This window comes from Pseudonaja textilis, chromosome 2 (genome assembly GCF_049901715.1).
Source record: "Pseudonaja textilis isolate UNSWEBS1 chromosome 2, rPseTex1.2, whole genome shotgun sequence".
Taxonomy (NCBI): domain Eukaryota; kingdom Metazoa; phylum Chordata; class Lepidosauria; order Squamata; family Elapidae; genus Pseudonaja; species Pseudonaja textilis.
This window is the reverse complement of record NC_141991.1, coordinates 54647873-54673795: the sequence shown is the minus strand read 5'-3', so window position 1 is coordinate 54673795 and position 25923 is coordinate 54647873. Positions and strand designations below refer to the sequence as shown.

Genomic DNA, 25923 nt, shown 5'->3' with positions numbered 1-25923 from the left:
GAGTGATGTTGAGCTGGCCATGCCCACCTTGGCCACACACACTCCAGTCATTCCCCCCATCCCCCAAGGTCAAACACAACCCTGATATGGTCCTCAAAGAAATCGAGTTTGACACCGCTGGTATAGAGCCTCTTTTCAACATTTCACTGTACTTAGTAAACTCTTCTGTCCCAAATATATTGTTGAGTCACACACTGTAGGGGAAAAAAAGATTCATATTCACAAAGTTAAGAAGTTACCGGAATACCATTAGGCAATCTCTTAGGATAATCAGTTGAATCTGAAATATTTTTTAAAAATTATGCTCAAATGTTCAAATCTAGCGCTATCAAGTTTAATTATTTCAGTGGACTCCTTTGCATATGACTGTTGTACATTTCAATGACAGGGCTGAGCCAATGCCTGGGGGTATTGATGAGACTGGTAAAGATAAAAGCTCAGTCTTGATAAAACAAAGGCTCTCTGAATTAAAGTTCTATAGATTGCCCTGGTTTCTGATCAGAAATATCAGATCAGGATCTATGCCGGAGGTATATAGATGCCTTTCTCCAAAATTAACTTGCTCATTAATCTCATGACAAACAGAACCACACTATAGTCATTGTGTTTAGAATATAAATATTACTTTATAACAAACAGGAAATTTGGAGTGACTACTAATAGTCACTAGTTGCTCAGTATTTACTTGGTTTTTGTCCAGTTTCTTCTCTGTGACCATCAACAGGTTTGAACCATTTCCTGCACATTTTTCATACATTTTTAGAAATAAATACTCCGTTGAAATTGTCTACTTTGGTGCCTCTACAATCACAATTAAGAGAGGTTGTGACCACAAAGAATTTCAAGCTTCCAACTTGAAATCCCACCTAAGGGTAGAGAAGTTGTTTCAAGGATCTATTTCAGCATATAGTAAAAAGGACCCTATTTTCCCAAAATTTATAAATAGATTTTAAATAAAGTCTTGTTGAACATTGGCCAGCTATTTATTTAATTACTTTCTTACTGGATGTAGTGATTCCTGCCTGAGGATGTTTTCAGGACATATAACAGAAAGATCCTTTCACCAGTGAGATGAAGAATATTCACAGTAACTCTAGCCTACATCTCTGTACAAAGGCCAGTTCTGATATGCTTGACAAGTGCTGTCACCTTCCTTTTTCATAATGTCAGGGACAGTTCTGTGTGCACAAAAGTGATGTAGGGGCATAAATTCTGAAATTGCCCCAAAGAAAGAATTATTGATTTTTGCAAGAAACCTTGTGTAGATTGGCACTTGCATAAATGCAATCAGCTTTCAGAAAGGCTGAATTCTTGTAGGTCTTCAGAGCAAAAGGGTCAGCAGATGATAACTGCAGAGATGTCACAGGGCTGGAAAAGACATTGAAACACCAGCTGCAATTTCTCCTAAGGAAGAGAATTGATGTCCACAATAAGTAGAAAATGAATTGGATGCCTGTTTTTCAATTGTCAACAGTCGTCCCTTTTAAGCAAGAAAACCTCAGTGGACATCAGAGTTTTTAGAAATGATTAACCATATTGATTTATTTGTCCTGTGGATAGAGTTATGCTTTAATCTAATGGAAAGGTAATGTAATGTTGATGCTTTACAAGCAATGCAATGTATCAATATTGGCTTTGCATCCCTGACATATACCATTTATCTCTTTATCATTGTCTGTTTAAGTATTTTATTCCACATTTAACTCCATGTTTTTGCAGGAGAGGCAGTAACAAAAAGAAGAGAATGAGAGCTAAAACAGCAAATCCTGGAAGAATCATTAACAGACAAAACAAATCTCTTTCCAGGAAAGGATAATCCAGAGGCTACACAAGATGATGTGAAACCCAAATCTTTGATTCCAAAATTCATTTGAAGGCACAGAAAGACTGATTTGGGACTTCCAGTGGCACATCCGTTGAGAATGGATGGAGACCGCGATTGTGCGTGGCTTTGATCTGTGCTTACCCTGTTGGAGGGGTCCCTATGGGACTGAACCATCAGACCCACCTCAGAGGGGTGAGGGAAGAAGGGGAGACCACCAGCTGGGGCGAGGGGAGCCGCATCTCACCTCTCTGGCTTGCTATACTTCCCTGGAAGACAGGGAGAAGCGGCAGTTTTAATGGCTGCCCTGAAGACGGGAAGCTACTGGGACCTAAGTGTGTGCTGGAGAGGTGAAGTGGTGAGCGGTGTGTATCCAGACAAGAGAAGCTGAACCTTTGTTTTAATAACCCCGAAAAGCAAAAAGAAAGATTCCTTTTTTGAGAGTACAACAGCGGCAAATAGAAAACAAGAGGACAATATAAGGTAAATAAAAATCTGGACTACAAAAGAGCTATAATGAAATTAAGGATGGAATTGGGAATAATATATAGAATCTGACATTAATTAGACATTGGATAAAATGCTGAACTTGCTTGGAATTGATTATACTTTAAAAAAGCCAATGGTTAAAATGCTTGAAAATTAATATTAATATAATTGGGGAAAAAAGGGGGGAAAAAAGAAAAAAAAGAACTTTGAAAAGTGGAAGAAATATAGAGCGCCACCTAATGGTACATGGCTTTTTTTCCTGGATGACTTAATGGAAAATTGCTGGTCTGTTAAATGTGTGAGAAAAGACATGAAATAAAAGACTTTAACATAAGAAGAACCCCAGAAGCTTAAAAGAAAAAGGGGGAGATTGCAGCAAGAGGACAAAAGAAGGCAATATCTTGGGACTGTTGGGACTGTGCAAAAGAAATAGGAGGACCAATAAGGAAAAGAGATATAAACGAGTCTCTTGGCAAGGATTACAATTAACTTTAATAAAATAAAGAATAACACAATTGATTAAAAAATGGAAGTAGCAAGCAAAGAATTTAAGTTGGAACTGCAAACTGCGAAAGAAATGATAAAAGAAAAAAGGGGACTATTGGACACACTGGCAGAAAAAGTAATGCAATTTATAGAAGAACAAAGGAATTCTAGAGAGGAGGAATCAAAGGAAGAAGAAAACAGCCAAGATGTACATGAAGATTCAGAGACATTGCCAAAAGACACAAAAGGAACTAAAACTAACACATTGATGACAGAGATAATAAATAAAAGAGAAAAAGCTCCCAAGAGTAAGCAAAAGAAGAATAAGCTGTACAAGAAGAAATTTCAAAAAAGAGAAAAGGAAAGGGGGAGGAAAGATGGGGGACTGGCAGATGGAAATAAATGTAATATTAGAGGAGAAAAGAGGGATAAAGAGGAAAGGCCAGGGAAAGGGAAAGCTGGTTAAAATTAAGAGAAATGACAAGGCCGAGAGATTAAGAGATAAGGGTATATATATATATATATATATATATATATATATATATATATATATATATATATATATATATATATATATATATATATATATATATATATGATGAACACAATACAGAAGCCTGATGATGGAAGATGGCATTCTGCCGAAGCATTGCTACAACTTTAAAAGCACAACTATAATGAAGTGGGAAAATACCCAAACAAAGCTGAATACATACATACATGCATTCTAAAATATGCTAATGACTATTTAAATGATATTAGGAAAACAGAATATGATAACTTGGGTGAAAATCTGGTGTTAATTATTATGTTTAAAAAGTGTGAATTAGGGTTATATAAATGCTATAGGTTGAAATTGGTCAAAGGGAAGTAAAAGGGGAAATTAACTCTGTTATTTTTTTTTCTTTGTGGTATACATGAAATAGAAAATACAACTGATTATACAAAGGATATGAGAAAATAGAAAATATAACGAACTAGAAGGGTAAAATATTTATAATGAATTGAATTATATTATAATCTAAAGCAGGGGAATGAAAATTTATTAAAATTATATAGGTTAATTTTGGAAACAAAGAAAAAATATGAAATCATTATATGAATATCTCTGGAATAGATATAAGATATATTGCAGATGGGGGGGATATACCATGTGGATCCTAAATGTATTAATCTTACTTTACTTTTACTTGTTTTTTCTTTCATTGACTGTCTAATTATATATTGGTCTTGAGAAAGTTATAGATGATAACAATACATAAGGTAACATAAAATAGGTGGTAAGCTGAAAATGGAAATAATAGGGGATAAAGAATTGAAAATATATGTGAGGATGAAATGATTTTGATATTGAATTAATGAACTGAAATATGAAAGGGAAATTTATCTAAAGATTAGTCAAATGGATAATAATTTGAAGTGATATTAATTAAGAAAGTTGAAAGTGTAACTATGACTATGTATAAATATTGTAATTTGAAATCACATTGCTCACATGGAGAGATTTTTCGTGCTCACATGAAAAATACTTTGAATTAAAAAAAGAAAAGAAAGACTGATTTGGAGTGAATATTCTTTAAAATACCCAGCATCAAAATATTTAGTGCTTACGATTAAAAGTGGCACTTTACATGGAATATCCAAACAGTCATGATCCAAAACAAGTTGCCATTTCTAAGGACTTTTTCAAAAAGAGAACATATTATTGTCACTTCTTGTGGCCGCCACATTTTGTGGCCGCATATCAGTCAAAGATGATATGATTGGTTTTGCCTTTGACCCTCTTTACACAATGAATGCCTCTATGGTGGATGAATTGACATACTGATCTGGGATAACAGTTGTCCAGTAAAAATGCAAGACTTGTTCTTTAAAGCATGCCTGTTAGATCAAGTCCATCTTACAGGAACACTGCTGTGTTATACCGCAACTTGTTGTATATGGTTGAACTTTGATCTCGCTTTGATCAGTGCATCTAGGATGACAGTTCCTCCTCACCCTCCCCAAACTGTTTCATTTAATCAGTGGCTCTCTTTAATCTTAATGTAAAATGTCATTTTTTCAAATGAGATTATTTCCCTTCTGAATTTAAAAGTATGATTTCATAAAACAGCTCGTACAATATGAAATTAAAATCCTGCTAATTTAAAATGTGTGAGGTTTGTTGATCCCTTGGGCTGCTAGGAAATATTTTTTGAAAATTAAATAGCTATCACAAATGTATTTCCTGTTTTGCTGGCCATTTAAATTGTAATTTGTCTCCAGCGCCTGACAGCTTGCTTATTCCCCTGCAATCTTCTTAAGACAAAAAGACAGCTTTTCTTCATGCTAGCAGGACATAAATGGAACACGCTGTGAATTTGATTTCTAACTTGGCTAGTTATGTTTAAATGTCTGCTATGATAGCAGGAATTTGCTCTGGGGCTCTTTCTCTCGTTCACCTTTTCTAATAGAAAACTGCTGTTCAGGTTAAATTGCTTTTACACTGCAAGTTTTCTACTGCGGTGAGGGATTCATGTTAATGTTTGTAACCTTAATTTTCAAAACATGAAAATGCCACTGAAAAATATCACAGAGGTGTTTTTTTTTTTTTTCAGATTAGCATGGCTTCCTCAACCACCTCATCCAGCAGTTTTGCATAGACTGTTCGCCTTTGGTTGATTAGCACAAAACCAAGGAATAAAACCCCACCAATACCATTTTTAAATGGACATCCACAGCAGTGAAGCCACTGAAGAAATTTACACCTATGCTTAAGAGCCTTTTCAGACTAATATCCTAATTAGTGGTACTGGAACTGCTGAGAAGCCTCACAGGTTGGACCTCCCTTTGCCTTCTAGTGTTGGCAATCCTTTTAGGATAGACCAAATGCACATTAAAACATAGATTGACAATAGATCAAGATAATTAAAATCATCCAAGTCTATCTGAAAGGCATTGCAATTGAACTTCAACTCCTCTTCTTTCATAGTTCTTCTACCAGAGCCCAGCTCCTTTCCTTCTTTCCTGCCTATCTACCTGCTCTTCTGCCTTCTATCCATCTTTATTGACTTTTCTTTCAGAAGAAATTACATTTCAAAACACAGAGAGAAACTATAAGTTGCAGTTTGACAAAGAGCAAAAATAATAACAATAATAAGGAGGGGAAAAAAGTAGAAAAATCATCTTCGTAAAGTCAAATACCGTAGAAAGAAATACAATGTTCAATTAAATGTTAAAATTCCAATTGTTATGCTTTTGCATTGAATGAAATTATTGATGGCTTTTCCAGCAACTATGCTGCTGCAAAATGTGAAAGGATAGGCATGAAATGTCCATGAAATTACTCTTCTCAGTGAAAACCATGTGGGTAGTAATATGATTTGTCATGCATACACATGCTAGGAGTTTTAATGTCATAAGGATCTGCTGAGAAATTCTGTGTAATGTACTATTATTGTAAAATCATTGTCTCCACCCATCCTCCAGTGCCGAAATCAGAATGTATATGGCCAAAGACTTTGTGCAATGGAGTCTTATAGAAAATGAATTGGTGTTATTTAAATGATGAAGAAAAGACGTTTAAATAATTTAAGCCTCTAACTTGTCCTGTTCATTTCAGTAAGTTGATTCCAAAGACACGTAAGTCTGAATTCAAATCATTATGCCTGCAGTAGCATGTTGTTCTATTAGTGCAGGAAATTTTATTTTTTTGATGTATGTCTTAACAGAAGGAGTGGCTAGTAAAATACAACTGAGATGACCTTCACTGTGACAATCATCGCATTATCTTTTAAGTCAATGATAGAAATGCAGATTATGCATGAAATGATATTCATGATGAGAACTCCTCTTATTCACAAACATTTTGCAGCAACACAAGCTGGCAAGAGAGGTAGCAAGTTGACTTTGAATGCTTAAATGCTCCAGCATGGTAATATATATGCATTTGCAGGAGAGGAGAGAGCCAACTTTGTAGCTATGCCAATCTATTCCCACACCTTTTAGCAATGGCCACTGAAGTAACTGCCCAAATAAGAAAGGCGAAGTAGAGCAGATTCTTTCTTTCTTTCTTTCTTTCTTTCTTTCTTTCTTTCTTTCTTTCTTTCTTTCTTTCTTTCTTTCTTTCTTTCTTTCTTTCTTTCTTTCTTCTTTTGACAACTTGCAAATTTTTGGTGCTCTCAATACCTCATCCCCACAATCTTTACAGGGTATCATCATGTTTTTTTTAAAGCAAGAGAAAATCAGACAGGCAATGTTGGAGAAAATTATGAAGCAAGAGGTAATAGAATATTTAAGAATGATTGAAACCTAGTGGAAAGCAATTAATGGGCATAAGCCTACAGCAAGCCTATGGAAGCTTCTGCTAAAATGACTCATTAACATGTATTAGAGTAAGGCTGTGCTCCTTCATATCATGAAACACAACAGGGCATAGATGTATAATTTGTTTAATATAAATTTCAAAATGGTATAAGAAGCTCTACTTCCAATATGCAGCTTAAAAATTAAACCGGGACTTGCTGTTATAGAATAGAAAAAGAAGGGGCACGTTTTGTCGATTGTTCAAGAAGAGTAACTTGGTGGAGAGAGGAAGGAAAGTTTAGAGATCATCAGCTCTATTCTCAAATCAGAACAATTATTTCAATATGATGTCTCAAATGTATCTTTAACTGGATGTCCAGAAATTTAGTGGTAGAGAGTGATTTATGTATAGATTTCATTATCATTGTAAATAACATTTCCCTGTAAGTTCCACTATGATTGGTGGTGCTCTTTCTTAAAATCAACCAATTTGTTTTCTTGGCTAATCATTCTCATTTTGAGGCATCATGGACAGATGGAGATTTGGGACAGGCTGAGAATTTTGGTGATATATATGTTTGGAAAAGTTGGTGTATGGAGATGAAGATTATGGTAGATTTGAACAATTCTCTGGTATCAGAGAATTGTTGTTGGTGTGTTTTACAAATTTGGGAGCATGAGTCCAAAACACAGATGATCAAGCTTACAACCATGAGCACCTTTGTCCACTTCCTCAAGTTCAAACTCCACCGAAATAACAGGACTCATTCTCGTCTTGGTCATCTCTAAAGGATCTGTTCATACCTAATCCAACTCCAAGCCAAGTTGAGCAATGTTATCTATCAAGAACATTCCTCACATGTTCCTACAGAAACACCTTTATTCTTCTTTTTATCTAGGAGGGACTGGGTCACCTGAAACAGGGCAACTGAATAGCTGTTTGCTAATGTAACGAGGACAGAGAAGTAATTTCATTTCACTGTCCTTATCACCACAAAATGACTCAATATAGGTTATGATGGGAATTAGTTATGGTTTGCTCATCATAATTTATGATTTCTGAATGTTCTGTGAAACAACCTATTATGATTGTTTCAGTAAACCAAAATACTTGTTTAGCATAATGGTGACTTAAAGTCAACCAGATGAAAACTCTTCCTGGAAGATTTAGAGATCAAGAGCAGAAGATAAATTTTGCCACCTTCAACTGAATCATCAGGTAGACTGGGGAATAATTGTCTCTGAAGCCTTGTATGGGTATAATATCAGTCATTATACCAAGGGATGAACTAGATGGGAATTTTCTACAGGACTGCAATGTATTATTTCCCAGATGGTAGTACAATGCACAGGTAGAAAATGCAAAAGTGACTCAGATGTGTCCTAAATTTAGTTTTGTGTTTGCCCTGTTAAACTATAATTACTGTAAACTATAATATCAGTTATTATCATAGAAGAATAACCTTTTGTGGCCTACCAGCAGCCAGAAGAGCTGGCAGCAGACTCGGACAGTTTGGAGTAATCTTCACTTTATTCCAGTAACCAAGATATATGCAACAGTGAGTATGGATACTTCCAAATAAAGCCAGTGCTGAGAGCTACTGCCTCTGAGCACTCCGCCCCTCCCACTCATCTGAGCCGCCTAACATCCACTCCATCCTTACACTAACATCCGGCCCTCCTCATTCCTTATAGATGCCTACCTACCTCTTCCCTTACTGCCCCGTGAGTGTGCTCAGCCCTGTGTTTGCCCATCACCATGCCTATCCCACTCTGGTCTCCATCCACCACTCATCTCCATTGCATCCCCACTTTTGTTAGCTGCCACCCATCTCCAGGCCTCTACAGTCCCCATGTTGTCTTCTGATGATGTCAGCATGGCCTCTCAACACCCCAGCGCAACTTTCAGCTGGCTGTCAGGACTCAGCTGGTGGTCAGAACCCTCGCTGTGGTATCTCGGAGCAGCTGCGGAGTCTGGTGAAATGGCGCCAGGCTCCTGGCAGCTCACATCAGCAGCGGCTGATGGGGAGGCTTCCAACAAGGTGGATAGTAGGTCCTCCTGCCACCTGACATCAGTGTCAGGCTCTGGAACATGTTGCAGCGTGCCCGTAGCCTGACATGGGGAAGGCTCTTATGAATGCTCTGCGTCGGAAGCAGAGATAGGGCCAGGGCCACCTGACATTTCCAGGTTGCCTACAGAGTCGGAGATAAGTGGGGAAGAACAGCTGGAGCCTTTTCCAGGTGCATGTATGCACAAAGCTGTCAGGAGAGCAGAACAACGGGCCAACTCAGAAAGAAAGGCACACGTGGACACTGAATAACCCCTCTCTAGGGAATAAATAGAAGCAAAGGGGTAGTGGTGCTTTCATATTTCTTTTGGAAGATTTGATTATCAGAGTTTATGCATCACAGAGACTCCTTGCCAGATATTTAATTTACAACTTTGAGTCTGGAAGCTCTCGGATTGACAACTATCCAAGGACTGATAACATCTGTTCTTGCAATTAACTTTTGGGAGGATTGTTGCTGGGAATTTTCTGTCTGTGAATGCCATGAATTCACAATAACTAAATAAAGAGGGTTTTTTCGGGACAAGGAGTCTGTTTCTTGGTTCTGCTAAGCCTGGATCAGAACATAATCAGGGGTGGGATTCTACCTTGTCACACCGGTTCTATAGAACCTGTTGTTATGATTCTGAGCAGTTCGGAGAACCGGCAAATCGCACCACGAGCTGGTCCCGCCCCTCCCCTCCCTGCCCACTCACTCCTTACCTGGCATGCGTGCCATCCAACTTGCCTGCTAAATTGCTATTTTTCCTTTTTTCCCCTTGACCATCAGCTGTTCTGACTATTAGCTATGCTGGGAGATTTAAATTACCTAGAAAGAAGGAAATTCCTATTTTTTTGAGAACATTCCATAGCTTGACATGATTGACAAGATTAAATGCACTTCTATAATCAATGAAACACATACTGACTTCTTTTTAGTATTCTTTGGCTTTCTTGGTGCTCAGTGTGCATCAGCAATAATGTCTTGTGTTTTTCAGCCCTTCTTAAAGCCAGCACAAACATCTGGCATCTCTTTTTTCATATAGGGCTTGAACATTTAATGTTGGTCAAACTAGATGTTTTTCTGTAGTTCTAGTTTCTTATTACTACTATTTGGTTATCAAATGTGTAGCTTTGGTGCTGCTTTATCATCACTGCTTACCCGGAATTGTTTTGGCTTCACTTGAATAATGTATTAGGCCTTACATTTTACCTCCACATACCATACATTGCCAAATCAGCTACTATCTGCTCTTCTAAAAGTTTGGAGAAGGAATTCAGCTTAGAATTTTTGAAGAGGTATACAAAGTAAGTCATGCTGCTTCAGCTCAATTGAGTTGGACACTTTCTTAATAACATACTAAGTGCAAACATCTCTTCTTTTGTAGGAAACCAATTTGAATTTTGCATCACCTTATCAATCTTGTTTAAGTCAATTCCTTTTTGAAGCTTCATTGCTAAAAGGCACAGATCAAGATATATATCCAATCTATTTAATTAATGTGGTGTGACTTTCCTGTGTGAAAAAGCATTTCCTTTTTGAAAACCCATTATTCACTCTACTTCAACTTTCTTTATGGTGACAAGAACTAAACAAACTATCAAGAATATGCATTGAGTGTCTGGGGTCTTATGTAACCATCTTGACATTTGATCTCTAGAATCACCTTGGGAAATATGGGGACTTCATCAGCTGGGTTGTGATATGTGCGTCAACTTTGGGTCCTATTTTTCTTATTTTGAAAGTAAAAGAGAAGACAATGCTTTTCAGTGGACTTGATTAAAAAAAAATCAGTCAATACTAATCAATGAAACCGTGGTGGCGCAGTGGTAAGAATTCAGTACTGCAGGCTACTTCTGCTGACTGCTGGCTACCAGCAGATTGGAAGTTCGAATCTCATCAGGCTCAAGGTTGACTCAGACTTCCATTGTTCTGAGGTGGGTAAAATGAAGACCAGATTGTTGGGGGCAATATGCTGACTCTGTAAACTGCTTAGAGAGATCTCTAAAGCAGTATGAAGTTTTATATGTCTAAATGCTAAGTGCTAAAACCAGCTGTCAAGCAGGGAAGTGAAGCAGCACCATGAAGTGTGACTATCTCACATGCTGTTCTTTCTATCAATGTTTTGGAATCCTTTTCTCCTCAGAGAGGCCATGGGAACCACCCCAGAGAGCCTAAAAAGGAAGAAAGGAACAAGCAGGTGGTATGACATTGTTATTTTTGTGCTCTGTTGCTGTTTTCTAAGAGCTTTTCTGTCTTCCTCCTGGAGACCAACAGGATCACCTGCCATATGAGGGAGCACATGTCTATTAGGTTGGGGAGGGGAAGGCAATCAGAAACTCCCTAAGTGGCCCATTTTCCTCACAGCATGTCATTATGAAAAGTATGTTAGAATAGGAGCTAGTCCTTGTTTTTTTCTCATTTGAGCAAGCAGTGTCATAACTAAAATTACTCTTAAGGAATGACTTTAGCAAAATACTTTTAAGGAGCATATCAAGACATAAATCATATAGCCTAACCAAAGAGAACTCTGCAGGTTCACATTAAGGATAGTTGCAGGAATTGGGTTTGGCTAGTCTAGAGAAAGGAAGGACTGGGGGGACATGATAGCAGTATTTCAGTATTTGAGGGGCTTCCACGAAGAAGAGTGGGGTCAACTTATTTTCAGATGCAAATGCATTTTCTTTGCTCTCCTCAAAGTTGTGCAAGAGACCTTCACATACGGTAGACTTTAATCAGAGGAACAACTTGCCTCTAGAGTTGTGAATGCTCCAACACTGGAAGTTTTTAAGAAGAGATTGGACAACTATTTGTCTGAAATGGTATAGGATTTCCTGTCTGAGTAGGGGGTTGGACTAGAAGACCTTCAAGGTCCCTTCCAACTCTTGTTATTCTGTAGATTCTAGCCTGTGCTAGTCTTTATTCCAAGACTTCCTCCATCATCGTGCTAGCTGCCAACCCTGCTGTTCCGTTGTCCTGAGCTTCCTGAACAGTGGTCTCAGCTGTTTCCTTTAGATCTTCAGAAACCATTCTATCCACTGTCTGGATCATTTCCCTGCCTCAGACTGTTTTGAAGTCACACACACACACACACACACAGAGAGAGAGAGAGAGAGAGAGAGAGAGAGAGAGATTCATTCAGCTAGGCCCTGCTACCACTGCAGAGAAATTCTAGTGAGTATAAAAATGATTAGTGATCTGTCAATAAAAAAAGAGACAACATTCTTAATACTCTGATTATCACCCTCATTTTCTGGTCCTGAGCAAAAGACAAATGTTTCCTGCTACAAAAATATGAGCAGTAATCATTTCGGTAGCCCTAGAAGGGGCATCAATGTTTTCCTTTCACATGGACACTCCACAGAGATTGGAACTCCTGAGAATTACTATTATGAGAAATTCCAGCTCTATATCTGTAAAAATCCTAGATAGTTTAGGTACAGAGATTACATGCAGCAGGATAGACAAAATGAATTCTCTCTCTTCCTCCCTCCCTCCCAGAGGTGGTATTCAGCAGATTCTGACCATTTCTGGAGAACTGGTAGCGCAAATTTTGAGTAGTTCAGAGAACCGGCAAATCCCACCTCTGACTGGCCCCGCCCCCATCTATTTCTGCCTCCTGAGTCCCAGCTGATCGACAATTTCTGCAAGGACTGTAGCCCAATTTTCCACACAGTGCAGCAAGCAAACGAGAAACATGTTACCAAGCTAATGGATATGGCATTCTCCCACTGCAAATCAGCATTTGCATTTTAAACCATGAGCTGAGAGCAAAACAAAGTAATAGACATATCCAAAATGTTTCCAGAGAAGGCTTTCACTGTGCGAATCATGTTTTTCTCATAAAATTCTACGGGTGGTCCAGATGTTGACATCTCCCATGTTTTTCGAATGCATTCCTCTTTTTTCATACTAAAAAAAAATCAATTGAGAAGGTGGAACAGATGCACAATGTCTTTTGATTATTAGCATCAGTAGCATTTATCAGAACAGCTCTAGTACTTTCCCTCTGAGCCTATCAAATAGAGAATAATGTCACAAAAAAAACCACATGAAGACACACACGAAGAACCAGCTATCTTGAAAATGTAATCATTTATCCCAACGTTTTAAAGAAACTCAATCTCTAAGTAAGCATGCTTAAGGCTGCAATACTGTTTTAACCAAACGGTGCTTTGAAATATCTTGCCTTAAGATATAAATTAAAGGATGGTGAAAAGCTAAATAATAGTTACATTAGCCATGAAAAAAAAAAAATCCAAACCCATATTGAGAGAATATCTTTATTAGTCTGTCTGAAAATTTATATATTGTAGCACACAATGGAATTCTCAGAAACAAGTCATGAAGGAAGATGGTTAAAATATACAGAATAAAAATAAGGAAGAGAACAGGGAGATGGAAAATATATATCTGGCACATGTCTTATAAGCCACATCGCTATCCAATGATTGGCAGGGTTACCTGGAAGAGGGGAAAAAGTCAAGGAGTGCTAAGCTGTAATGTTGGTTTGAGTTGTGCGTTTGTGATTCAGCCACTGAAAGTTGTCTAAGGATAGTACACCGATCAAACTCAGCCAAGTTAGCATCATGGTTAAGCCATGGGGCAGCATGATCTTCAAATCAGATCAATAGTTTCGTATTGAAATAATCAAGCATTCAGTTATGACTAGTGAATTGAGTCATCTGTCATGTGTTTTGGAGATAAGCCATTTTCATAAATTCTGACTATATAACAGGCCAAGGGAAGCATGCACCAGGTTCACTGGCCTCTCTCCTACAACTGATTGCCACCAATCACCTGAACTTCTGCAGCAGAAATTATGTTTTAAAGTAGATTTCTCATGAACTAAAAAATCAGGAGGCAGCTGATAGCACCTTGATTAATATCAAGGATCTAGAATCCTTGAAAAATCAATGAAACTGCACAGGGAAGAATGATTTGACTTAGAGCTAGTGTCTGCTCTGAGCTGCCTGAAAACTGAGGCCGGGACATAGACCAGGCTACTTTACAAAAGTAGATAATAGCAATAGCAATAGCAGTTAGACTTATATACTGCTTCACAGTGCTTTACAGCCCTCTCTAAGCAATTGACAGAGTCAGCCTATTGCCCCCCAACAATCTGGGTTCTCGTTTTACTGACATTGGAAGGACGGAAGGCTGAGTCAACCTTGAGCCGGGTGAGATTCGAACTGCCAAATTGCAGTCATCCGGCAGTCAGCAGAAGTAGCCTGCAGTACTGCATTCTAACCATTGCGCCACCACAGCTCTTTAGATTCATAATGGGAAGGAATGCAACTTAAATAATCCAAGTACTTTATATACCCTTAAATATATAATCAGATACTTCCTGTGATTCCATCTGGCTCCTATTAGCACCCCCCACACACACACTTTCCCCCTGAACTGGCATTATTTTAAAAGAATCAAAGTGACTTTTAGTATAACTAAATGCCTACATTTTAACTAGGGTTGAAGATAATCGTTAAAAGGTCTTACCAAGATATACTACATTTGTAAATTTCCAGTAAAAAAATGCAGGCATAATTCTAGAATCAAACAAACTATGTTTACAAGTAGCCATACATACTTCATTCAGCCATATTATTTTAATACACAGTTCCTCCAAGTACATGCAGTGATAACAGCCTATAACTATTTTACAGGTTGCTGTAAGGCAAGAATGGACAGATGGAAGAATAGGAGGTACTGGTAGAGATGGATGCAAATGGTTTGTGGTAGATGAACAGCGTTTCTCTCTTCATACCATAACTAAGGTAGCTCTCAGTCCAAATGGAAAACAAAACAAAGAGTAGATTCTTGTGTGTGAAAGAATTACAGTCTGCTTCTTTGACACCCTTGTCCAAAGCACCCTGTTCCTTGTTTTCCTGATTCCATTTTGCAGCTAAGTCCAGTGGAAAGTTGTTAGGATTCCAAAGTGCTACAATTGCTGTATATATGTAATCTTTTTGGTGCCGTTGTCTAAAAGTTGCAGTCCAGAACTGATAGTTTATGATAATTCTGCCAGACTTCAGGTCACCTTTATTCCTCCTTTAATGTATAATCCTTCTAGGTACTTTTTAATTTTATTTTCTTCATGCCTAGCATTGGGTCACCAAGGAAATCCTCAAGAAAAGGCAAAGAACTGTACTGGAATAGTATCTAAAAATGTAAATTAATATTCTTTGCTATATTCAGAAAAGTAAAGTTCTAGAGGACAATAAGAGTACTACGTTATTTTGTGCATGATAAATTATAGCCAGTCCTTGCTTAACAAGTATCTGTTTAGCAACTGTTGGAAGTTATGACAGTGCTGAAAAATTGATTTGTGACTGGTTCTTGAATGTATAATTATTTCAGCATACATGTAATCATGTGATTACCATTTGCTACCTTCCCAGCTGGCTTTAACAAGCAAAGCCAATGGGGAAGCTGGCAGGAAGTCAAAAGTCACATTCTCATAATATCTTACTCAATGACCATTTGCTTAATAACCATAAGCAAATTGTTTATGTGTTTTTTTGCTTAGTGATAGAGGCAATAGGTCCCAATTAAGGTCATTAAAGTACAGTTTAATTTGTAGTGTATTAATGATACCGGTAAAATAGAGATTTTAGATGACACAATGCTATGAGGAATAACTATTTGATAAAATTTATTTGTACTTTAAATGAGAGTTTGGGGTACTTTGGAAATATTGAACATAATTTCAGGTTTCGGATATATGTTGTACTTGTTCTCAAATCTCAAATCATATATCCAATTGTATAAAGGCCCATAAGAAAGGAGGAAAGATCTACCCTTCAAAAGCTATTCAAGACCCATTGCCAGTCCTTATAGATAATCCTGGACTTTCTGTTCCATTTGCTTATCTCTTTATGTCATTTATTTTATCATTCCATCTCTTGCATTAGAGACCATTACATAGGTGGCATAACCCTCCATGATTTTGCATTGCAAATTTTAACCCCATGGTGATATTCACCAAAAAAAATATTAAAAAAACATAGAGGCATTATTGCTCAACAGGAGATAACCAAAGAGCTTGACAAAGACTGATGTCCTGGTGTTTTCTCAAGAGACCTGCTTCCGGTGAGTTTGCAGGCAGCCAGTTCATGGTAGAGAGCATCCAAGACTTCAACAATAGGTGGTTTTCCTTTAAGATAAAGAGAAAAAAAAACCCGTTTAAACTAACAAAATCAAAATTATGCAACTTCAACTCTATGAGTGTGTGCCAAAGCTTAAAGAAGGAGAAGAAGATGAACCACATGTATCAGAAGCAACATGCCTTTGGAGTATGGCAACAGGAACATAAGACTGTTCATATCCTACTTATGGGAGGTGATAATCTACTTGTAAGGAAGACAGTGTAGTTTTTAAACTGGGGATAACTTTATTATTTATGTATGTATGTATGTATGTATGTATGTATGTATTTATATATTTGTTTATTAAATTTATATGCTGCCCATATTGTTACTCAAAGCAGTAATTTGGGTATATCCTGGAGGTAACATTGTGATTTGCAATTGCTTGCGTATGATCAAGGATCCAGTTTAACACTGAAGCGATTAAGACTCATGTGGTTTTTGTGGGGGTAATGACAGTATTTGAGACCCAAAGAAGAGGTAATTGAATCAAACAGTTTAAGAACCACTGTTCTATATATTTTTTCAGATCAAAGTAATCCCAAAGTGAAGTAACAACCCCTTTATCTTACATGTTGCTCTGCCTTAGAAACATTGGGGTGATTAAGATTCACTTATCTTTGAAAAGAGAATGGAAAACGTTTTGAAGTATTTGTCCTTGTAAAGCAGAACAGAATGTGTTGGAATGCAGATATAAAAATAACCTCATACCTCAAATCATATTTGGATTCTACCGCACTGATAATCTATGGTAGCCACAGTTTTGTTCTGCCAAACAGGCAACATTTTATGAACATTTAAGGAAGGCCTTCATGCAGTAGTGAGTAAAAATGCATGAAAAGAAAAGCAGGCTTAAGGAAAAAGCTTGTGAGCAGGGAAATAACTGGAATATAGGGAGTCCATGTGCACAAAGTTTGCACCGTCATCCAATGTTAAAAACATTTTTAAAAAATTCCAGCAGCTGATTAAAAACATTTTTTTAGCTTGCAATTGGCACTTTCCCCTTTATGCAGCACCCTTGTGCAGTATACAAATGGTTAGCAGGCAGCCCTGCTTCTGAGCTCAGCTTCTACACATTTTGAGACGTAAGTAATTCTGATTGAAAAATCAAATGAAGAAGCGTACCACACAAATATCAATGGAACAGCACTTTAAGCTTGGGATGAGACAGTAGTGAAAAAGGACAGGCCTGGGAGCAATATATATATCCCTTCATTAATTTCTAGCTCAAAGCACAGTTACAAAGGATGCTACTAAGAATGTACATTTTTCCTCCCCACTAGCATGATTTTTTATGAAAAGGCAGACAGGAAAATTACATATAAATGAATATAATTGTTCCCAGACTGTAAAATTTAACCGCCACTTTAGAAAATAAAATTCCAAATGATAAAAAAATGAGGTCAATATGCAACATATTACATAAAAAGATGAGATTAATATGCAAATAAGCATACAAAATCAATTCCTTTAAAACATACTATATTTTTATACTTGATCAAGAAGTCCCGAAGGAACAAATATTTTTAAATCTCATATAAACATGTAACGTAAGCAGGTGTTAGGAGGAACATTAGAGCATAGTCATTTAATTTTTCAAATGCAGGTAGTCCTCGACTTACAAAAGTTCATTTAGTGACCGTTCAAAGGCTGAAAAAAGTGACCTATGATCATTTTTCACACTTATGACTGTTGCAGCACCCCCATGGTCACGTGATTTACATTCAGATGCTTGACAACTGACTCACATTTATGATGGTTGCAATGTCCCAGGGTCATGTGATCACCTTTTGCAACCTTCTGGCAAGCAAAGTGAATGGGGAAGCCAGATTCACTTAACGACTGGGTTACTAATTTAACAACTGCAGTGATTTGCTTAACAACTGTGGCAAGAAAAGTCATAAAATGTGGCAAAACTCACTTAACAAAATCTCACTTAGCAACATAAATTTTGGGCTCAATTGTAGTCGTAAGTTGAGGACTATCTGTACCTAAGGAAGTGTTACAGGTAGTCCTCAATGTGCGACTACAATTGGCTGCAGAAATTCTGTTGCTAAGCGATACAGAGGTTAAATGCGTCGCATCCAAGCTTACAGTCTTTTTTGCTGCGGTCATTATGCAAATCACCATAGTTGTTAAGTGAAACACGCAGTTGTTAAGCAAATCTGGCTTCCCCCATTGCCTGTCGGAAGCCAGCTGGGAACTTTGCAAATGATGGTCACATGACCCTGGGATGCTACAACCATCATAAATACATGTCAGTTATCAAGGATGTTTCACATCCTGGTCAGCACTTCTTTACTCTCCTACCATCAGACAAACAAATAGGCTGAAAAATAGTTTTTATCCATGGGCTGTCAGACTTCTGAACGCAACATAACACCACATTAGGTTCAATATGATAGACTTGTGGGGCCAAGGGTGGCTCATTTCAATTTCATTGTACACATGTTGTGCATTGTTGATAAACGTTGGATTTGATTTGAAGCACCCAAATTTTGATCACGTAATCATGGGGTTTTAGTGCTGTTGCAACTTCAGTCACTAAACAAATGGTTGCAACTTGAGAACTGCCAGTATTTCTCACTAATGGATTCAAGCAACTAACTGTATTTTCATTCAATAATGGAAATCCGTAATTTATGGTTTAACATTTTCTTTTATATTCTCAAAGCAGATTTACATTTTAGAAAAATGTTACTATTGTCGTTGAATGCTACACATGTAAGAAATAGAAATAATTATCTCATTATTACAAATAATTTAATCACTTAGGCTAAAAATTGCCATGATCTTTATTTCCCATCCTATTTTTGGTGGCTCCCCTTAAATTCAGTGGAATTGCAGTGTACATAGGATCAAAGTAGAATCAAAGATTCCTATTTCTCTCCCCCCTTTCTCTATATAGATCGATCAATCAATCGATCTAGATCTATCTATCTGTCTATCTGTCTGTCTATCTATCTATCTATCTATCTATCTATCTATCTATCTATCTATCTCTATCATCGAACTATATAATTGCTTCATACTGAAATAAATGTAATTTTGTTAGGAGCTGCAAGAAGAATCTGGAGCACTGTGCTCCTAGGTTAACAAAAGAAAGCACATACCAAACTTCACTCCAAAGAACAAAACCATCAAACAACCTTTGGAGCCTGAAAATCTCATAACAATGGGATCTGCACAGTGGACTACTGCCTGGGGAGAAGAGAGAATTCAAGAAATGTGTGTATTGTATAAAGATGAATGGTTATTATATTGAAGATCTGACCTACTTTCTTTGTTAAAGGACAACACTGTCTTCTGTTTTCTTCTTTCTTTTCATTGAGGCAAAAAAATGGGAAATCTAAGGTTGCTGAATAAATATTTGAAGAAAAGCTGGGCCGGAGGGCATACATTCTGCCTTCCTGTAATCCTATACAAAGTCACCAGGAAAAAGAAGTTGGGATAAAGAAACTTATTCTACCAATGTAAATTGCCAGCATAAGGCTCTGTGCTGGATCAGGCTACTAGGACAGTTAGGAATAGATTTATGTTACTAATCAGGTACAATTTGACACTAGATGTCTCCATTTACCTACAGAATGATATGTTAATCTCCATATATGTTCAAGGAATTCCAAAGTTGGAACATTATTCCAAAATTTCAAGTTCAAAATTTCAATAACATTTTTACTTCTTTCAAACTTAAGCAATAATATTTTTAAAATTAAATTATCTTTCATTTCTCTTTTACCAACTAAATAAATTACAAAATGTTTGCCCACCCCTCCATCTAGACCAGGGATGTCAAATTCCAGGCCCATGAGCCAGACGTATCCTGCGTTGGCCACTCCCATGCCCGGTTTAGCAAAGGGGAAAAAAGTCCCAATATGTCACGTGATGCTGCTGTAAAGACGTGAGTTTGACATCCCTGATCTGGATGAAGGTAGCATTAAAGGTTTTGATACACTATCCCCAAACCATCACCATATCACCAGCTATTCATTCCTCTTGTAGAGCTGTTTTTTCTCAGCCATTTTCTTGCCACATCAGAGAATTATAATCTGGGTTCAAAGGAGTGAGTGTTCTTTTTGGATCTATGCCTGGACTCACTGAAATCCTTTCTTAGTTTAGGGTGGAACAGATGTCAAGAAGTTCTCTTTCCCTCCCACCCTCCCTCCCTCTCTTTCTGTCTCTATCTCTAAATTTTTAAGATCATTAACTATCTACTACCTAACTACCTTTGATCAACCATTTCTGAGCAACAAAATATCTAACATATTGGAGCTGATTCTCTTCCATCTGGATAAGTTTCCTGATAACCCGTGATCTTGCCAGCCAAACCATGAGGTTGAGTACCAAAGGTTACTTTCTTACCATGTTGGGAGTCACAGCAGGATTCCAAAGTGTTCAGTAAGATTTTCCCCAAGGTGCGCTTAGAAATGTTCTTCAAAACATAAAACAATATTAGGGATATCTGCACATGTCAATACTGAAATATATTAATGATCGTCTTCCAAAATCTAAAATTCACACCCAATGCATCCATTGGGTTTACTTTTGATGCCCTTTATCATTTACAAACAAGTTGGCAATTAAGAGAAATTCTATACATTAAGGGTGCAAATATATATCAGATAAGATATGAGACAAAGAGAATAATAGAATATAAACAGAAGGTGAATGTGCAAAACATATTCCACAAGAGAGCTAGATAAAGTCATAACACAAAATGTATGTAGCTGCAAAACAAGACAGATAGACTTTGTTTACCCAACAGAAGACAGTTTGGGTTTTATTTTCATGTCCTCTGTGTATTCCATCTTTCCCTTTTTCATGGTGGATAGTATTATTCAACCTGTATAGATGGTCAGTTTTGTAGCTCTATGTACTGTCAAAAAGAATGTGTAGGCTCAATACAATGTATATGTAACAACTAGGTCTTCATTCATGTGAGCAAAGTATAAAAAATTGGTCATGTAGAGGTGAAAGGAAGAAAGGATGAGATGCAGTAAAGATGTTGTAGTAAATCTCAATAAATTATATAGTAGATATTTTGAGACCAGAGAGATGTGCATGATACAGAAATGCTTGAAAAATAGTTTTGATTTCTGTGTGTCTGATTTTCTAGCCCTTAGATATTGAAGGCATTGTATCCATTCGTGAAAGCTAAATTTATATTTTACTGTTATTTTAATTACATATATTTAAGCCTCATCTTTCCTCTAGTAGTTGGTCACCTTCAAATTTAAGTAAAGATGTCTCTGTGAGATTGAGCTCAACTCATAGGCTCTAGTCTATTTCACTCTTCCATGTTTGAAAAAAAACCTACCATGTTCTTTATGAGTGTATTATTATATAGATCTTGTTATAAACTCTGCAGGAGATATTCTTAACATCCAGGCCAAGGAGTGGTAAGTCATCGTATTATTACCACTTAGAGCCATGATATACAATAAAGTACAAGACTCAGAGTAATATTTTCACTGTGGTGTTATATATCGGTTGATGGATTGCTTAAAGAATGATTTCTAACAAGGTGATGGACAATGAAAATGTAATGATATTTTTTTGCCAATCACAATCACTCATGGCACTTTATTAGCTTATGCTTTATTAGATTCTGACTGACTCAAGGAGCAAGCATTGCCACTGGCGAGTATAGAAGAAAGTTAATGTAATAGGAGAATGCTACTACATATATTCATAAGAGTTATTAACAGAATTGGAACATCAAATCAGCCTAATTTTAGCTATCAGATCAGCTCTCATTAGATGTAACTACATCCATAATAAAAAGGTGCCTTAAATTTAATTTAGAAACAAAAGAGAAGAAACAGATACAGTGCAGGTAAATTTAGTAAACTGGTTTTTTATTTTTATGATACCTTGTTTCTAACACATCTGTTTTCTTTTCCCCACAGCAAGCAAGAAAAATTCTTTAAATACTAAAGTTATCATATTTATGTGTATCTATATATCATGCTATTCCTTTTCAGGGAAAGCAATATTATGCAGAGTATAGAAAAGTAACTGAGTAAGTCAAAGTTATTAGAGTCACAAGATAAGAAAAAAGCTATGTTCCAATATTTCAGGGGCTGCCACAAAGAAGAGGGAGTTAAGCTATTCTCCAGAGCACATGAGGGCAGGCCATGAGGGCAGGACAAGAACAAATGGATGGAAAATAATCAAGGAGAGAAGCAACTTAGAACTAAGGAGAAATTTCCTGACAGAACAATTAATCAGTGGAACAATTTGCCTCCAGAAGTTGTGAATGTTGCAACATTGGAAGTTTTTAAAAAGATGTTGGATAACCATTTGACTGAAGTGGTGTAGGGTTTCCTGCCTAGTCAGGGGGTTGGACTAGAAGACCTCCAAGGTCCCTTCCAACTCTGTTATCCTATTCTATTCTAAAGTTAAATTTAAAAGCACCCTTCATTATACATTTTCTTACATTTCTTTCTTGACTTCCATCATGTCCATCATTTCTTCATACTAACTGTGGGTTTGCTTTATACAATGTTCACCTTTCATTATGTCCATCTAATGGCTTTCTCTGTGTAGAGGTAGCTCTCAAATTAGGATGGTAATTGGGAATTCCTCTTGGGTATGAAGTACAGGCTTGGGACCTTTCACAATCTCAGCTGCCCACCACCATCCCCAGGCCTCTACTGGACTTCCAGCAATTAGGAGTGTCACTTGAAGCCCTGCACCGCTGTAGTTCCCCAAATCAATGGTACCCTGGCTGCCCTGTGCTATGCAGGCCCAACCGTTGGTGATGAGGAATGCCCAGCATAGCCCAACTGCAAAGCAGCTTCGGGCCATCCCAAGCCTTCTTCTCAAGATCGCTTGCGCCATTCTCCAAATAGCACATGCAGCCCTCCAAATAGTGTGTGTGTTCTCGCATTGCTTCAGAAAGCCTTTGAAAGCTTTGGGGGGCTTTCTGAAACATCCTCAGAATGGCCTGCACTATTGGGAGAGTGACACACAACAATCACCAAGATACGAGCTACCATTTTCATATATATTCTACACAATCTAATGTCAACTAAAAAGATACTGCTTTGGTCTTCTTCACTACCAGAAAAAGGGAGTGGGGGAAAACAAGGCATTCTTGAAATGCCTAGATAATCACCTCAGCAGCCCAAAGTTGTCAGAGCATAAGAAGGTTATTGGAGAGCACGATGGATGATTCTTGGACATAGATGTGTCCCATTGGAGAAATCACATCCAGGGGGAAGGGGGAAGACCAGGGTCAAGGGAGAAATGTATGATGTACTTTAGTATCGGCTGCATCCAGCTTACACCAACATGGCCACTCCTAATAAATCAATTTACTTTTCTCTGAGATGCGGTTAGAGACTTGATTTGAATGAGGGTGGATTTGTTGGAGCCTTGACAGCTAAATTATGCCAGTTCAATTTTTGACATACATTTTAGCATTTGGATTCATAATAAAATTTACCCCTTTACTTTCCATCCCGTAAACTGAAACTATTTTTATTCTTCTCTATTACATCCTTCATTTTTCTCTTAGTTTCACAGACATACAGTGTATCTCTTTTTCTTTCATTTGATAATTCATGTTCTTTATCATTTACTCATTTTCAAGTCACAATTTCCACAATGCGAGATGATCACCACATTGGCCCAGAGATACTGACCTCTGCCACCAATTGAGGTTTTCACAGAGTGATATTTAATCAGATAGAGAAGATGTAAAGGAGGGTACCAGCTTCAACTGTATCTGTAACACATCAGCCATTCCTTGCTAATGATAAAAACAATATTAGTAATTTGGACACATTTTGATCAGCATGTTTGATCAGCATATACAACTGGAAAGTCTCAATCATGATTACACTGAGATTTCTAATCTAGAGACTGCCTTGTAAGTCATTATATGAAGCGTACTGATAGGTACTTAGGTCACAGTCATAACTAGGTTTATATCATGCCAAATTGTAAGCTGTGTGCTTATACTGCCATATTTGGTAGGATAATGAGTATGCTTCTTTCATGTATCAGTTTATCTACCTGCATACTGTACTTATGTTTTCTTTTTAAAAAAAGAAAGCAAACCCTTCCCCCCAATTAAAGCAATACCCTATCAATTGAAGATCATGCACTTTTTAAAACAACATCTCTTGAATGGTCATATTTATTAGTACATATAAGAATTATGTACCAGTACTCCTTGAGTTACAGCAGCAATTGGAACAGGATTGCCATCGCTAAGTGATGCCTATGTAAAGCATGACATCGTGTAACTGCACCCATTCGCAGTGCCAACCCTGGCAGTCACAGTTAATCCTAGACACAGAACATTAAGAGGCAGGGATCCCAGGCAAGGGGTGTGGGGATGCTAATGTGTGTGTGTTTACATGCCACAAGCAGGTGGCATGAAATGCAGATGGTTGACTGGAAGGGTACTACAGAGAACCAGTTCCCTGGAATCTTGTAGTCTGTAGTGGAGTCCTTGGGACATAAAGTGTTTGTGTGTGTGTGTGTGTGTGTGTGTGTGTGTGTGATTTACCGAAGCATGATGGCTTTCATGATGGCTTTCCTATTGATTTTGCTTGAGGGAAGTCGACAAAGATTGCAAGGTGGCATTCACGTGACAAACTGTCGTAATTCCAAGACTTGTATTTATTTATAAATAGATTGATAAGAATGAAATTTGCTCGTGGCTAGATTTAGTTCCTTTCCTACGTTTAGGAAACTTCTCTCTCAGAATTAAATTAACTAAATCTGGAACTAGAAAGTAGAATGCCACCATCATTTTCTATTAAATTTGTGAATCTGGACAAGCTTATCCCTTAGGAGTGTTAATAGCAAAGTTATTTTTGTTTTTTGTTTTTAAAGAAAAAGGAAAAAAAGCCAAGTCTCTTACAGCTAATTTTCACACTAGGTATGAAATGTGTGTGTGTGTGTGTGTGTGTGTGAAATAATTCTGTGATTATTTTTCTTCTGCACTGTTTTAGTTTTGCCCATTTATCTTATTTAAACCACTAAAGAGCATTTTCATCCCTTATATAATGTAATTGTAGCTGTAAAATAACCCACATTAAAAAGATGCTTTTATTGTGCTCCACATTGCAGAATATGAAAGAGAATGAGTTGCTGAAGGTCACCAAGAGAATTCACGGCAGAGGTAAGATTTGGATCTGAAGCTCAAGCTGTAATTCTACACAAAGTCAAGGGCTCTCAAAAAGAAAAAAAAAATATTAACAGCTACCTTAGATAAGTGTAAAGCTCTCCTAGCTCTAAATTGCAGAGACAGCCTGCATATCTTTAATGGAAAATTGTTCATCTGGAAGCTCAGGTTTTCTTTTTCTAAGTCAGCTATCTACAGTTGAGCTTTTTTTCAGCATTTCAGTGTGAAAACGTCTGTCTGTAGTTTTCTGACCCTGCAGAAAACTACAGACGTTATTCATCCATACTGAGGAGCAGCATCTTGTTCTTTCTTCCATTCTTTTTGGTGTGTGTTTTTTTTCTTACCAGATCCCGGAGTTGCTGAAGCAACTGTAAAACATCCAAGAGCTTTTCTTCCACCAGTGACAGCCTTACTCTCTCTGTCTCCAGCATCTGGAATTCCATCTTCATCAGCTCAGATTCCTCTGCCTTCTGTTGTATTTCCCCTAGCAATGGGCCTTTCGT

The 25923-nt window shown here is 37.3% G+C and overlaps 1 protein-coding gene and 1 long non-coding RNA gene across 4 annotated transcripts in view; one reads left to right on the top strand and one right to left on the bottom strand.

Moving 5' to 3' along the window:
- The first annotated feature begins 1669 nt into the window (after positions 1 to 1669).
- On the top strand, positions 1670 to 25903 carry LOC148126856 (uncharacterized). Of its 2 annotated transcripts, XR_015741649.1 has the most exons (4): positions 1670 to 2305; positions 5395 to 5613; positions 25366 to 25417; positions 25768 to 25903. It is a non-coding gene; the product is annotated as an uncharacterized LOC148126856 (long non-coding RNA). The 2 variants fall into 2 exon arrangements; XR_015741650.1 differs by lacking the exon at positions 5395 to 5613.
- The window catches only part of EFCC1 (EF-hand and coiled-coil domain containing 1), an 87049-nt gene continuing 74521 nt past the window's right edge, over positions 13396 to 25923 (bottom strand). Inside the window, exons 6-9 of one of the 2 annotated variants that reach the window (XM_087923946.1) lie at positions 25765 to 25923; positions 20641 to 20710; positions 19392 to 19479; positions 13396 to 16286 (exon numbers count right to left, since the gene is read on the bottom strand). In XM_087923946.1, coding sequence (XP_087780072.1) covers positions 16268 to 16286; positions 19392 to 19479; positions 20641 to 20710; positions 25765 to 25923 — 336 coding nt within the window. In that variant the 3' untranslated portion in view covers positions 13396 to 16267. The remainder of the gene's footprint in view (positions 16287 to 19391; positions 19480 to 20640; positions 20711 to 25764) is intronic. The other variant, XM_087923945.1, reaches the window with a different exon arrangement.